The sequence below is a fragment of the Anas acuta genome, chromosome 23, assembly GCF_963932015.1.
Source record: "Anas acuta chromosome 23, bAnaAcu1.1, whole genome shotgun sequence".
NCBI lineage: Eukaryota > Metazoa > Chordata > Aves > Anseriformes > Anatidae > Anas > Anas acuta.
Window position 1 is genome coordinate 6,268,581 of NC_089001.1, and position 16,293 is coordinate 6,284,873.

General features: G+C 50.7%; 1 protein-coding gene and 1 long non-coding RNA gene across 11 annotated transcripts in view; one reads left to right on the top strand and one right to left on the bottom strand.

Moving 5' to 3' along the window:
• The window catches only part of ARHGAP32 (Rho GTPase activating protein 32), a 261,037-nt gene extending 253,338 nt beyond the window's left edge, over positions 1–7,699 (top strand). For all 10 annotated transcript variants that reach the window (XM_068659541.1, XM_068659546.1, XM_068659542.1 and 7 more), the window contains one exon: positions 853–7,699. In XM_068659541.1, the coding sequence (XP_068515642.1) occupies positions 853–3,105 (2,253 nt within the window). In that variant the 3' untranslated portion in view covers positions 3,106–7,699. The remainder of the gene's footprint in view (positions 1–852) is intronic.
• LOC137843836 (uncharacterized) overlaps positions 1–16,293 on the bottom strand; it is a 40,777-nt gene that overhangs the window by 9,144 nt on the left and 15,340 nt on the right. The gene's annotated exons all lie outside the window — the stretch shown is intronic.

Consider the following 16,293-nt stretch of genomic DNA (forward strand, 5'->3'; position numbering starts at 1 on the left):
GGACTGAGCTCAGGGAGAATTGGTCCAAACCTGAGTGGCAAGAGGCAGGGGGTTCCTCACAGGTTACTTACTGGGAATTGAATGTTTAGGACAGAGGCACAGCCTTACAGGAATGCAGCGCAATATTTCTTAAGTAAATACATGGGAACATAGCAGTGTATCTACTCTCATAAATTTAAGGAAAAAAGAGTGTTTGGTGGGGCGACTGATCGAGGGAATGGTGGCTCAGAAGTGCTCAGATGCAAGTAACTGACAATGTCCTCTTCCGGCAGCCTTTCATAAAGCAGGTCAGATTCCTGGTGAGGGGGTTAGTCATAGAAGTGTGCGTTCAGAAAGCCAAGCTATCTGCTGCCCATGAAATACGCACACCTGCAGCCTGCTGGCCGTCTTAGTCACTGTAATATGGAAGGGATTTCAGCTGTATTACACTACTTGAGCTGCTAAGTCCTACACACAGGTGTATTTCCATTAACATAAGTACATTAACAAGTAGACCACCTAACAAAATGCTTTGGCCACTGTATAAAGGCTATAAAGTAGAGACAGCTACTTCCTCCCCCTTCAGCAGTCTGACATTTGCAATAAGAGCACTTACAGGCTCCTCGGCTGCCATTTGTGGCAGGTCCTGGAAGCCACCTGCCATCCCCCAGAGGCAGCATGCTGCCCTTGCTGTGAAAGGGAACATACACATCTTTTCCTTTGACAGTGAGCAATGCTGGCTCTCCACAGCAGACGAAAGTCAGGCACAAAATAACTGACACTGTACTAATCCATACAAGCATCTGTGATAGCATAAGTACGGAATGGGGGAAGGATGCTTGCCTCTAACTTCTACTGGTCTCTTCCCTATAGGTTTGGGGTGCAACTGCACCAGAAAAGCCACCTGATCCTGCTCCTGTTTTTGCCTCAGAAAATAGTTCTACTACACGCTGCTCATCTTCTGTGCCCACAGGGCACCAGAGCCATGTGGAAAAGCCTCGGGAGAGTACAAGGGCTCCCCCGCTGCACCTGCGTTCCGAGTCTGTCCCTACTCACTCATCCTACAGCTTTACACCTCCTGTCCCACCTGTGAGAACACTGGAGAGCAAAATTGCTGCTGCCATGCACTCAAACAATACGGATGCTATCAACAACTCCAACTACCACGCCTTCCTGGCTTCCTCCATGCTGGCCTCCTCTGTGGAGGAAGCCCTGCTGCCGCCGCCACCGCCTCCGCCCCCCAAGCATGCTTCCCTGCAGTCCATCTACGTGCCACATCCCAAGCCGGAGAGCATCCCGGAGCCCTCTGGACCAGACAACTACCTGCACCACAAGCCGACCTCCAGCCACACGTACAGGCCTGAGAGTGTTCCTCCTCACATTTCCTACCACAGCAAACCTGACCAGCACCAAGCCTATCCTCCTCGCTCTGAGACACCGACTTCTGCAAGCACTCGCTACAACACCTACACAAACCAAGGAAAAAGCACCTCAACTGTCCACTCCAAGCCTCGCAGCCGGACGGAGTTTGTGTCCTCTGTGAGCCCAACGGGTCTGCGTAACACCAGCTATGCTGAGGACGCCCCACCCTACCCCACCATCCGTCGGGTTCAGTCGCTGCACGTCCCCACCCCGGCTGCCGCTGCTATCCGCTCCGTTCCCATTTCGCGCACCGAGGTGCCTCCAGACGACGAGCCCGTGTATTGCCCACGGCCTCTCTACCAGTACAAGCCATATCAACCCCACTCCGACTACCACGTAACTCAGCTGCAGCCTTACTTTGAGAACGGACGAGTCCATTACCGCTACAGTCCTTATTCCAGCTCTTCCGGATCTTCTTATTACACTACTGCCGATGGGAACTTCTACGACCTGGACCCCTACAGTACCGTACGGGCCAAGCCCTTCCACCCCCTGCCCAGCCGAGAGTTTGCCTCCTATGCCTCGCGGCTGCAAAGCAAAGGTCTGTACCGCTACCCTGGTTTGTCTGCCTACCCGCGGGGTGGCCTCATCAGCCACCTGGCTGGCAAAGAGCACAGCTTTATTAGCAGAGATGTGCCTCCTGCCCCAGACATCAAGCACATGTACATGTCGTGGGACCTCGAGGACATGGAGAAGTACCGCATGCAGTCAATTCGCCGAGAGAGCCGCACACGGCAAAAAGTGAAAGGGCCGGTGATGTCCCAGTATGACAACGTGGCCCCGCTGCTGCCGGATGATCTGGGAGGACTGGATGTCATTCATCTGCGCAGTAAATCTGATCCTGGGAAAACTGGGCTCCTCACCGTGGCAGAAGGTAAGGAGGGGAGGTACCCAGCCAAAGCAGCTACACCTGAAGGAGATGAACGCTACTACATGCAGCACCCTGAGCCAGAACTGGACAGAGCCCACTACCACGGGGCCTATGGGAACGGCCCTTCGGAGAAGCCGTCCCTGCCGCAGAAGCAGAGCAGCATCCGGAGCAGGAAGCTGCACGAGCCTGGATGCAGCACAAATGAACACAGGACGCACTTGCAGCAGGAGGGAAGCCATAGGCAGCCTTCCGAATCCAAAAACGGACCCCCTTATCCTGACTACAGGCCTAAAGGCGGCCCAGAGCCTTCCGAGCCCGTCGGTTACCAACACTCTGGCGGGAAGTACATGCCGGTGAACCAGGATACCCTGAGACTGAACCACAAGGAAGTGAAGTTAGCGGATGACAGACAAGATTTAGAAAGGCCTCGAGCCAAACCGAGCACGTCCATGGAGAAACAGACCAGAGACTGCTATAAGGAAGAGGAGCACGCGACCTCACCCATGGCACCACCACCCAAGCCTGAACGGAGCCACAGCCTCAGGATGCAGCACCCTGAATCCACGGAGAGGGATTCTGCCCTCCTCTACCCGTACCAAACCCTCGGGAAACGCCAAAGCACTATGACTGTGATGTCCCAGTACGACAATTTGGAGGATTACCATACCATGCCTCAGCACCAAAGAGGGAGCTATGTTGGAGGAGGGGGGTTCATGCCCCCCACTTTTAGCCACATGCACAGCAGGACTTACGCCACCGCCCTTGGCCAGGGGGCCTTCCTCCCAACGGAGCTGTGTTTGCAGAGGCCCGAAACAGAAGTCCACGTCGAGTGAGCTGGTATGAGGCGAAGGAGGAATAGAGTCTAAGCAGCCTCTGCTGGACAGTGGACTGTTTTATTTTTTCAGTGATGGAAAAAAAAATCTAGCCCCCATGAGCAAAACTCCTTCAACCCCCCCCTCCTCCCCCACCAGCCCACCCACTCACTGTTTTTATGTAGTAGAGATATAGCTTTTTCATGTAGTTTGAGATAACTGGAATGGTTAGGCAGGCTGTTGGCGCCCAGATGTTGCCAGAGAGGACAGGCAGAGCTGAAAGAGATGCTGCAGGGGGAAGGGAAAAGAAGTTTTTCCTTCCCTGGATTTGATGTTGGCAGTTACCACCGCTTCCTCACCATGCCTCTGTAGTCCTGTGCATGATGGACTGTGCATGCTGCTGTTCTTGTGAGCCCTGTGTGTCACCCTTCCCACTGTTAGCTTCCAAGAAAGGGTCTCCGTGACACGCCTCGGAGGAGCCACTCTTCTACTCCCGCTGAGGTTATGCAGCACGAGGGGGTGGGGGGAGGCTTCCGAAGTATTTTCTTCTTGATAAATGCCAAGGTCCTGCCTCTCCCTTGAAAATTAGCGCTTAGGTATAGTGGATCTTCACTGCTTCAACTGCTTGGAAGTGGGTGGGAGCCTGTTTTGACTTCAGCCTGTGGAAGAGGCTCTGAAGCAAGCTCACGATACAGCACACTTCTTAAATTGCTTGCTTAACAAGTTGCTTCTGGCTACAAGAAGTCAAAGTTTCTCTAGTGTAAGTGGAGGCGAGCTATAGAAGCCAAGTAGGGCACAGGTCTACATTTCTCACAGCAAAAGAAAAAAACAATACAAAAAAAAACAAACACAAAAACACATGCACAAAGGGAGCAGCACACCCATTTCATGCCAATTCCTCCTATACTGCTAGGCTATCTACAGTCCAGATGATTTAATTCCATGTTGAGGCTGGCCAGACAGTATCCTCTCATTCCAAAAAAAAAAAAAAAAAAAAAGAAAGAAAAAAAAAAAAAACATAATAAGAAAACCACTTCTAGTAGTGTTATGTCCAGCTTGTAAATTGGAGCACAAGTTTCTAGCTGGGAATGACTGTGTAAGTGCTGAGTTACCTGCATGCCCAGCTATTTGCCCAGGGCCAGACCCTGCAGCTCTTAGATCAGGGAGTGCTCCTAGTGACCCTAAACTGAAGGCCCTGCAGGACACAGCTTTCTGTAACCTTTCAGTTCTGCGTTGGCAAGGGAATCCCTGTGAAGTCGTGGCACACGCAGAGTAGTTACGTGCTGTCTGTGCGCTGTGAAATAGTTTTGCCTCCCGTATTGCAAGCGTAGAGCACACCAGTATTCAGTTAGCAGTAGGGACAGAAGGCCAGTGCACTCTCTAATACACTAATAACATTGTCCTAGGTATTTAAAAGCTTTCCATATTGTGAAAGAAGCCAGGCACCCACTGGTGTGCAGCCTCCTCGACTTCCCAGGCCTAACTACAACCCCACCTTACAAAGCACATCCATTTCATATTAGGCAGGGCTTGCACAAAATACTTGAGGTTTAGGACTTTTTAAATGCTCACTGAGAAATACCAAGGCCATTCCTGTTCCATGTGGTTGAAGAACTTCTCTACCCATTTCAAATCTCTGATGTTTTTATTAAAAATCTGGAGGTCCTGCAGTTAGCACACAGCTGTGAAAGTTAAAGGGAACTTTTATTAGATTTATAAGATGGTTGGTTGTTGTTTTTTTGTTTTTGTTTTTTTTTTGAACAAAAGTTTCATAACTATTTTGGGGTTTTTAAATCTTAAAGAAAATGTGCTTCTAGTAGCTAACCAGTCTTTAGCTGTTTGCTTCTTTTACTCTTGTAGCCTTGTCCAGGGCTGTTTCAGTAACAGTACCTTATGGTCCTATTTTATTGTGCAATGTTGTTGTTTTAAGTGTTTTGTTCAGCAGAGTTGTTACATGTTACAGAAATAAATCTGGCAGTCAGAAAAAAAGAAAAAAAAAAAGCACTGTGATTCAGGTTACCGTCACCTCCTTGTGAGTAATTACCAGGTAGAGGGGCTTGTTTCTTGGTGGGGGAATGCTTTTTGTAATGTTTTCTTTTATGGGGGAAAAAAAAGATGCACAGAAAGGGGCCCTTAGGTGAGCCAAGCTGTGGGCCATCCCGCTCCAGTGCTAGCTCCCCAGCAGAGGCTGACCCATCCCGCTTCCTTGCCACAAGTGAGCTAAGGGAGGCCGAGTTCAGGATGTTCAGGATGTGCGCTCTCCAGCGAGGTGCGTACTTCACCAGGACTGGTACCAGTCCTCAAGCGCTGCAGCACAGCCCCCCCCCAGCTGCCAGGTACCTGCCGAGGTCTCCAGTTGAAGCAGGGACAACACGTTTGGTTCAGGCTATTTGGGATTCAGGTACCGAGAGCTGTAGGTCAAACCTCTCTCTCCATGAAAGCCTTAACCCCCGCTCCTGCCCCCCAGCAACTCTCCTAACTTCCATTTTGGCCTTATGTTAGTCAGGACTGTCCTTCTGCTACCAGGGGGCTGAACTCTCGGCCCCCACTATTGTAAATGCCTCTCTGGATGTTCCTGCTCAAAGCCACCATCTCCCTTTAGATACCAAGTGCCATCCCTGGACACTTTCTGCTCCCCAGAAACCTGCCCGAGCCTGGGCTCTTCCACGCACAGCATCGTGCAAAGTGCTGGGTGCTAAGCACCCTTTCTCCCCCACAGGAACAAAAGCTTTCAGCACCTTTCAGAAAGAGCTCCTGGAAGTACACATCTGTACTCCTAGAGGGGTGCTCCACGCAGCCTTCCCTCAAGAGCAAAAAGCATTTTAAAAAGGCACACAGCAGAAAACTTAACCCAGCGTCCTCCCCGGCCTGTGCACAGCCACATCGGGGCGTATTTCCAGGGCTGCAAGCTCTCAGAGAACCCAAGCCAACCTCTCTATGCCAGTAGTAGGCCACAGGTACAAGGCAAGGTTCAGGTACCAGCTTTTCCCAGACAGTCCGACAGATGAGCGCCTTTCTTTTGGTGTCACCACCAAACATCACAGCGCCAACATCTGCAGCAATGCAGCAGTCAGCCCGCGCCCACCCCACACAAAGCCATATAGCGAACTATGCAGTTCTGCTCTTGCACTGTGGTGAATCTGATGGTCCTTAGAAGGAGTTTTTCCATCCCCATTAACTGATTGATGATAAGTCAAAACAGCTACATCTTTCCAAAATCACAGCTGAGCTATACAAAAGGGCACTTTGCTTCAGTGCAAGGAGGGGAGGTTACACCACATGTCTAAGTAAAGTGGATGATCTGGAGGTAAGTTGGTAGCTCAGTTCTTGGCATCCTAGCAGAGAAAGGGGAGAGAGCAAAGGGATGGCAAGGCAAATAAATAAAACTAATTGCAAGGCCAGTTCATCTCAGATTAATTTATTGCCTAGCCTTATCTCCAGCTAGATGACAAGCAGCTATGCTTTTAAATATTTCCCTTACACTTGCCACAAGCTAGCTACATCTTAACTTGCCACTTCCTAAGTTTTCAGCTGAGTTTCTGCCTAGTGCATGGAAGAGTTAGGGTCCAGTAATGTACTCCAGCTCTGGTTTTCCACCTCCACCTCGGGGCAGAACATGTGACCCACAGGAGACCTTTCTTGGCGAAGGGAGAGTGCAGACGTTAGGTGAGTAATGAGGACCTAGCCCCTATAAAGTCTTAAGTAAAGCGTTCATTTCTAATTTTTTAACAAACCTTATCAGGTGAAATCTATATGCAGATATGACAAAAGACCCACAACATTGTGCCTATGTCTTTCCAGAGATCCTCATTTTATGCTCATCGTTTGAAAGGGGTCAGCAAGGATTGCACAGTGGTAGTAAGTTGCTACACAAAACCAAAACCAACCTGAAAACATGCTGTTCCTCTTTAACCCCAGAAAGGGACAGAACCTCACGTGTACTATGCCATTCCTCAGTACGTCGACAGGGCATTGACCGAAGTGATGTGTTACGTGTTAGGAAATCTGGATGAGAAGTAGTTTTACTTTCTTTTGTTAAAGGCGGCTTAGGCATGCACCTCTTTTCCCAGAACCTCGTGCTACGGAAACCCGCTGTTGAAAGGCATGGTCTGGTTTAAACAAATGTACGCCAGAATACCTGTGTGTGCAGTCTTGCCTCGTCCAGTTTGTTGGGAGGGTGGGGGGGTGGGGGGAGAAAAGGGTTGTTTTGCAGTTCATTTTCCTGCTGTAGAAGACTTGGTTTTTCTTTCCCTGAGCCGCATGAGAGAAACGTCCCAGAAAGTCTTGGGTTACCTTTGGAGATCCCTCCACTTTAATTTATATAGTGTCTTTTTTTTGTGAACTGGTGTAAAATGTATATGCCGACGAGCTCATGTATTTTTATGTAAATATTTTTTGTGGTTTCCCCACTGCCCTCCTCTGTAAATATTTAGAATTCTCATATTCTTCTCACCTTGTATGATGCAGATGTGGTTTTGTTTCTGTTTTTTATTTGTACTGTAATGCAACAATCCAGACTGAAGTGTCTTGTGGTATTAAACAAAAGCAACAGTCCCACTGAGCTCACACTCAGATGTACAACTTGACAGCATTAATCAAGCCAGGTTAAAAACTATTCCTTTGTGTTTGTGTATTTGTGCCTCTGCCTCATTATTATTTTTATACTATATTGTTAATTAATGGAAAAGCATGAAAAAAATTGAAGAGCCATGCTTTGGAGGGACAGGGCAAGGATCTCTGAAGACAAAGGACAAGGTGATTTGTATTCATTTGCAAAGTCTGTCCCAGAAATTGCTCACTGTAGGTCCCTGCCACTGCTTATCTGCCCCGCTCCACCTGTGGCCATGACTGCTCCTAAAAAAAATAAACCAGCCTGGGCTTTTTTTGTCTCCCTTTCTTCTCACCCTGCCTGCCAGGGCAGGCAGAAATAGCTCGGCCCTTGCCCAGCAGGGCTGGTGGAGCTGGCACTGACAGATGGCACTGGCCATGGTGGCCTTCAGAGCCTGCTGGGGGATGCGAGGTACCACACTAATTTTGTGCACAGTTAATTAGCAGCAAAAGATGATTAAAGGGAGCTATGCTTTTAACATTGAGGGAAGGACTTTTAGGAGTATTTTCAGCCAGTACATGCTATGTAATTTAGAAGTGCTGCAGGCAATAAAACCCAACCTAACCATCCCCTCTGGGGGCAGCAGGCCAAACCCCCCTGCCGCAGGCTGGAGCCGGTGGGACACCATCACCGGGAGCTGCTGTGTGTGCCTGGCCTGGTGCACAGGCAGTGATTTGGGAGCAGCAGGCCCAGAATTGTTCTGTAGGAGCACAGAGGGGTATTACAGCTCCTGTGAGCTGGCTGCTGAGCCCCTTCTCTTAGCCTCATCCATGCCTGAAGCCTCGCTTCACAGACCAGGTTTACACGTAGCGCACTCAGCCCCATCCTTCAGCTGACCACCCGTGTCCTTGCAGGAAAGGTCCCACGGGCAAGCCACCACCTCTGGTTTTTAACAGCTGGCCTAGGGAGTCTTGGAAAGGTGGCCTCCCAAAGCAGTACCATGCTGTGCTTCAGTGCGAGCCATACCTACACTGCACAGCCGCGCTGAAAGCAGCAGGCATCGAGTTTTTCCTGTGCTGGGCTCCATCAGAGCCACTGCTGCCACGTCCAGCCTCGGGGGGACAGGGCCAGGCTGCTTTCACACACCACCATGCAACCGCAGGCTTGATTTCCAGCACCCCCATAGATCCCTGGTGAAGGGCCAGCCCTTGGTTAATGCCCCAACTCTGATGTTGGCCTTCAGGTCAGCGAAGGCAGAACGCAAAACCGGGGGAGCTAGCAAGCAAAAAGCTTCTGAAGGCCACTACACAACTTCTCATTTTCAGCTAAGGTGTTTGTGGCAGCACAACAGCCCTGCTGCACGCTACACTGATGATCAAAAAGTTCAGGTCGAGCATCAAATCCATGCCAGAAGATCTCCGTTTGGTGAGTAAGGGCACAGCAGGTCTGACCCCAATGCCCCAGGAGCACGGCCTCCCTCCTTGTTTTGGCCTGAAGCGCATGAAAACCGAGGCTGTGCTTGCCCAGCCAACAAGGACATCGCCTGGAGCAATCCTCCCACCAGCACAGCGAGCACAGAAGTCATGAGCTGGGTGTCTCAGCTCACGTCCAGGGAGGACTCGGTGTGTACAAGCACTGCTCGGAGCATTTCCCAGCTGCACACCCGCCTCCCTCCTGGCACCGCTACAAGAACAAAACAAAAGCCGGAGGCTCTCGGCTCTTCAGAGCCGCTCTCGAGCAGCAGCCCCGTGGCTGAGATCCACACGCAGGTGGGGGGGAAGAGGGCACGGGGCTGATTTTCCCCAGGTGCTTCCACCAGGCGGCACTGTGAAACCACATTTACCGCTAAACCAACTTTTTAGACCGTTGGAAAGGATCGAGTTCCGTTCTAGCAGTTTCTGTCCGGGTCCCCAACTCCTGGTACCTTAGGGCTGGATTTTTTTTTGTTGTTTCCCCACCAAAGCTGCCCTGACCGCCCAGCTCCCCAGCACCATGCTCGCTGCAGCCCCAGCACCCGGCCGGGAGGGCTGAGCTGTCGCTGCTCAGGAGCTGTGCTCAGAGCCCGCTTGCCAAGCTGAAAGGCAAACTGCAGACCTAGGCAGTTCACTGCTGCTTTTCAGAGAAGCCATCAGCTGTTCAAGGACTCTGTCCCCAGAGGAACACTGCAGTGCATTTGCTTATCATCAGATGTGCTGGTTAAAAGAGGAATTCAATGCTCGAAGAGACATCCAGAAACAGCAGCTGAGGCTGGAGAGGCAGGGAAGATGCAGTGCTGCTTAGTTCCTCCCTCATCATCCTCCATCTGGCAAGGATGCCCTGTTACAATTACCAGATTATGCACCCAGAAGACCCCCAGCCACAAGCACCAAGTCCAGCAGCTGCCAGAGCAGCGCTCGTGCGGCTGCAAGAGGCTCTGCAGCCACGTGTGCAGATGGCAGCACGCAGGATGCCACTTGTTGAGCTTCACTTCCCAGCACCAGACTGGGCACAAGCCAGGCCTCGGCCTCTCATCCCACATTAATGAGGGCTGAGCACCCGCTGCAGGCAACATCCATCCACTGGGTCCACACAGAGCGGCAGGAAAACCCCAAAACATGAGCTCAGGAGGCAGGAAGCCTCCAAACAGGGAGGCTGCTCCTGCCCCTCGCCAGCAGGGCTTGATGAGGGAGGGACACACAAGTCCCTCGGGAATAACATTCCTGCTGCAAAAGGCAGGGTTGGTGTGAGAACAGCCTACCACTGCCTCAGGGATGGCAACGCACCCTGTGCAGTGCCTGGGTCTCAGCCCAGAGAGGCCAGATCTGAGGGAGCACCCGGCTGTGGGGGCCAACAGCAACAACAAAAGGGATGGGGAAAACGGCACCAACCAAAAGGGACGGGGAAAAGCTGTCCTACGCTGCTCCCATCTGCCTAGGGACAGCAGGAGCACGCTCCCTGCCCCAGAGATCTCCAGCCTACCTCTCCACAATCACTCTCCTTTCCCCCCAAAAAATACATTTTAAATATATATATATAAATACATACACACAGGTGTATTTGTCCTCTCTGTGCAGTTGGGTGCACACACACAGTGGAACAAAGCCCTCAGGTCAGTGCAGGGACACAGCTGGCACCACAGCTACCTCTTAAAACAAAGTTCTTCAGCCTGCAGCAGGGCTCTCGATCCAAGCTGTGACTTTGGCTTTTGAAGCCTCGCAACCACCCCAAATATTTCAGCTTCCCCTGCTACCCACCAGCCCTGTCTGCCCACCCAGACGCAGGTTATACATGTCAGCTGCAGCAGGCAACCCCTCAGGCTTTTTGCGCTGTAAATCTCTGGCACAGACACAACACAGTGATGCACCCTGCCGATAGATACCTGCTGTGGGGGCAGCCCCCAGATCCCAACAGCCGGGGAGGAACAGGAACCAGAAATGAAACCTGTCCTGGCTTAATGCTGCAGGGCTGGGGTGTCCTGGGGGAGCCTCGTCACAGAGTCCCCACACAAACCTGGGGCACTGCAGGCTCCAGCACACAGCAGCACTGCAGGGAGGCAGCTTTGGCCTCTCGTCCTTCCCACCCCACCCTCATCCTCCAAGCTCCAGAGCACGAAAGGGTTGTTTGCTGTGTGACCTGCAAACAGCATCAAGTAGGGAGCAAGGCAACCCGTGGCAAGTAGGGGGAGACTTGCTGCAATGAACAGTTCAATTAAAATTTACTTAACTCTGTCACAAGCATCTTGACCCTCAAAGACCAGAGCCACTGATCCCTCCTTGTCCCCGGGGATGGAAGCCAGCCCTCGGCCCCCAGGCCGACACCCTTCACTTCAGACATCCCGTCTGCACTTCTTGATCCTAACTGGCAGCCAAGATTTGGCTTCACTTACAGTATCTGCCTTATCACCTGGCTGGAAACCCCTCTCTGCCAGCACAGGCCTCCTCCAGCCTCGTGGCAGAGCTGGTGCCTGATCTGTCCTGTCCTTACATCTCGCTGTGGATTTCCCTCGCTGCTGGCTCAAGGCCTCTGCCAGCAATACAGTGACTGTGACTCCCGGTCTGGGGAGGATGTTTTGCTACAAAGGGACCAGATTTCTCCCGAGTCTGTGCCAGGAGATGCCCATCGAGCAGCAGAATCATGCCAGCAGCTCCTGCTTTACCACATAACCCCTCCGTGCTTGTCTCAGACACACACACGGCCCAGCACCCCGCTTCCCTTCTGCAGGCCGCAGAGCAGGGTGAGGCCGCCTGCACTCGGGAAGGAGGGGAGAGGTTCCTGAGTGGTCTCAGCCCTGTGTATGTGATTGCTCTGCTCATAGTGACCCAATATCTTCCCTGTTACACCACCCACTGCCTCCCCAGCACTACAGAGAAAAAAAAAAAAATCCAGTCTGATTAATGGGGGGCAAAGGGAAGAGAAAGGTGAATCTCCCCAGATGCACAGCATCCCGTTACGGCTTGATAGAATGTAATCACTGAGGCTGCTGCCTTTCCGAACAAAGAAAAGTCACCCTTCTATCAAAAAGGTCACCCTAACTATCAAAGGCAACAGGAAAGAACGAGATTCTTGTACAAAAGGGCTGTTAACCCTAGTGACAATTGTGTATTTAGAAAGATGCAAGGTTTGCAGAAAGTGTGACAGTTTAGAAAGGGAAACAGGTTGCACAGAGGGCAAGAGAAAGGTTTTCAAGCAAAAAGGTATTCATTTTTTAAAGATCTAAGGGGCTGGAGAAGAGTATTTGACTCTAGCAAGTGCTGGAACTTTACGCATTATTCAACCTGTGTGAACATTTGAAGACTGGAGACCTGAGAAGCCTCGAAGAGAACAAGTCACCTGGCACGTTCCCAGGTAGGAAGTATGGGTGAGCTGTGTCATCAAACCAAGGAGTTGGCTGCGATGGGTTTCATGGCTTCTATTTACACTCTGCACCTCAGCACCACACTGCAGCCATGTCCCCTCCATTCCCTGGTTACGCAGGAAATCCCAATGAAATCCACTGGGCACTGAACTCAGGATCTATCTAGCGAGAAACTCTTCCTGACCCACAAGTGTCAAACATATCTAAAAAGCCAGCCAGCACACAGAAATTCAGAGGAACTAAGAGCAATAACCAGGGCAATACAACACGTTCACAAAAGGCATGCAAGTAAAAATCAAGTCTCTCCCTCCTCCGACTCAGCACTCACCCTTGTGGGCAGACAATCTCATCAGCAGCAATATTCCAGGAGAACCTCTCTCTGCTGCATTTTGAGTTGTAAATTCAAACACAAGAAGATTTGGAAAAAAAAAAAAAAAAAAGGCACCAGACAGGGCCAGGTTCTCAGACAGGCAGGCAGGCAGCCAGCAGAAATGCATCCACAGTCCCGGGCTTGCTCCCGAGGATGCAAAGACATCTGCCTTGCCCCTCTCCCTTCTAACACACGCTCTCTTTTCACAGGTTTCATTTCATTTATTTCATTAACACAAGATCCTTGTGTTTTCTTCAGGCCTCCCTTATTTTCTTTCCTGATTGGGATCTTACCAAGTCACCTCACATAAAGGATTTTTTCTTTGGTTTGCACCTTTGGTTTCTTTCCTCTGAATCCATTTCAACCTCTGCATGCCTTTCTGCCTTCACCTAACCCTGAAAGGAGGGGAACTGGAGCAGGATCCCTCTTGTCTTCTGCAGGAGATGGGATGCGGGTGAGGGATGGGAATGCCCCCCACAGACATGAACGTGGCAGTGTGTCAGGCATCCGCGTGTCCCCAGACAGAAAAAGGGGAGGTTTGTTGATAACAGCACATAATGCACACGTGCTGAGGTGTGCAGTTGGGTACAGGAGGTATGTTAACGTGCTACAGAGCAGTCACTGACGTCTGTAATACAGCAAGAGAAAGAAACTGGTCTAAGCTTTCTCATATTTCCCCTACACAAAAGACTATTTTGGAAAAGAAAACACCATTTGAGAAGGAGCAGTATTTTAAAATGGAAAACTCTTTTTCCTCAATCAGCAATACAACATCAAAGGCAAAACCCAAACCCTTTAACAACCCCCAGATCCCCAGCCTTTCCCTTCCACCTCTGGGACTGGTTTAAGCTGCAGGATGAGCACAGTGGCTGGGATCCCCACTCAGCTCTGAGCTCTGCCACCCACAGGGGAGTCAGGCATCCCCTTTGGGGCTGCCCCCAGCTCCGAGCCAGCTTCCACAAGAACTGGGCATCCCTCAGCCCAGCAATGCACCAAGCAGGCATTTGCTCAGATGCATTTTCTGGACACCAGACAGGAGATTCAGTGGTCTGCAGAACAGCCAAGTGCTCCCAGTTGCAACCCAATGCTGCAAGAGCCACCTCTTTTCTGGCAGTTCCTAGCTTTTTAGGACATCATTTTTTAACCTTAGGACTGTGCTTTTTGTGGGTTTTTATTATAGATGCAACCTCTGCTCCTGCACACACATTAGCATTTCTCCACAGAGCATGGCTCAGCTCCCGCCCTCAAATAGAGCAGCCTAAGTGTCCTTGTTCCGGCTTTCTTTCATCTCATCTCCTGCAGGATGAATAATGGAGTAGTGGTAAGGAAGAGAAGGCAGCAGACATGCCTGTTTGGAGCTTCAGACCAGACAGAGGGAAGCTTAAACCCTGAACTGGCCAAATTGGGAGGAAGCTCTGTTGATTTGCATCTGCCACAAAGAACACCACTGGGAAAGAGGCTCGGTCAGAGGCTAATTTAAAGGCATCATGAAAGGGAAGAGTAAAAACAAGGAATTAGGATCCCATTCTGTTTTTTCCCTACTGATCTTGTGGTTTCCTGGTTGTATCACAGATACACTCAGATCCAGAGCTCGGGATGAAGGCCTGCCCATTTCACAAAGGGCAGGCTCGAGCTGCACACATTTACACGGCTGGAGAAAGGCAAAATGCAGGTGAGGTGTTAGTGCCAAGAGAGAGGCAGGGCAGTGCTTTCAGCCCAGTACACACCTCTGGGTGAGCTGGGTGGTTGCCTTGCACAGAGCCAAGCACTCAGCCAAGTCTCCACAGCTGCACCGGCTGCAGCTGCAGGAGCCCCGTGGGATCCCCAGGGCAGGCAGAGCCCTCTGGAGATGATCCACACTCACCCCTGGGAGCCTCAGGAGGGTATCATGACTGTCCCCATCAGGACGTGCCTTACCACACGCTGATTACTTAAAAACCCCAAACCATGCTCACAACATTCATCATTTATAAACAAAGGGGTCCAGCACTGCCTCCTACACATCCCCCAGGCCTTCTTCTGCCTCCTTATCCCTTTCAGACCACACACTGATGGGAGCAGCACCACCTTAGGTCTGGTACACAGGAGCAGTCAGGTCCTGTCACCACGTCATGCCCACTCTGCCAGAGCCGTGAGCAGGGATCAGAGGACAGTGCCCGGGGTAAGGCAGCCTGAACAGCAGGTGTGCCATCACCATCAGGAGCTGAACGCTCCCGATCAGCCCGCTTCCCCTCCTACATCATGTTCAGGCTATGGGAGCCACAGAGCTGCATATCATGGTATAGATGTTGGAGGTTTCAGAATAAACTAATTGGCTCCATCAAGGAACGATTTATTGCTCGCCATGTTGAGCTGAATAAACCAATACTCCCCAGTTCCGTTAATGTGTATTAGATTAGCACTCCTGTGCACAACATCTGCTCGATCTGTTCTTGTGGCATACATCATACGACAGCGGGGCACCTCACCTTGCAATTTTTCTTGAGACTGCTCCCTGATTAGGCAGCTCTGCAGCACTACTGAGCCTATACCAAGACAGTGAGCAGCAGGGGATCCTCAGCATCTACAGCACCCTCTCTTCCCACCCTCACCCTGCTGCTGGCAATGCTTTCAGTTAGCCTTCCTCCCAAAGCCTACCCTAACTGGGAGTCAGACAAATGTCTGCCAAGGTTAAGCATCAATAACACAATAAGCAGTCTCTATGAGGGCAAGCTTCAAGTGAACAGGCAGAGTTTTGGAAGCAGCTTTTGGACAGCTGAGAATCCAAAGGTTTTCTGTCTTTTACCAAAAAAGATTTGGCTCCCATTTGGATGTTTCTGATGAATTTCCCCCTTTAATTACAATTTCCAGTGAGAATAGTGAGCTTGCCTGATTAGAGCACCTTTCTCAACTTTCCAAGCTTCATTAAGTGAAGGGAAAAAGAGAGGACCAAGCCTGCTGAATTTGCCAGTGGTCAAACGGCAAGCCAGCCATGACAACAGGACTCCACAAGACACTGGTGTCTCCATGGATATGCCATGAGTGACTTTATATTCCTGACTTCAAAGTAGTCTCATATTTCATTTTTGCATGCTTATGTGAAACGGTCAAATCCACAGACCCTTCACAAGTTCCTCAGCACTCAGCAAAGCCCGTTTCAGGGGGCTGAACATCAGCTTAGCTCAGGCATCAACAACTCAGGCAGGATCTTCAGCAGCTTATCAATTTTGAGAAGCTGAGCCTCCAATCGCTACTCAGAAATACAAAGCAGACTTACTTCTTGTTCACTTTAGCAGGCAGAAGAGTAGGACAGAGAGCTGTAATGACCTGTGATGGATGCATGCCCAGCCTTTCTTACTTTGAGGGTCTGCTTTTGTACACTCCTAGGGCATGTGCACTAAAGCATCCTGAACATAGGCTTTGATACTCCACAATTGCATCAGCACTTGAGGAAGAGAAATGTCAAAGTAATTAATT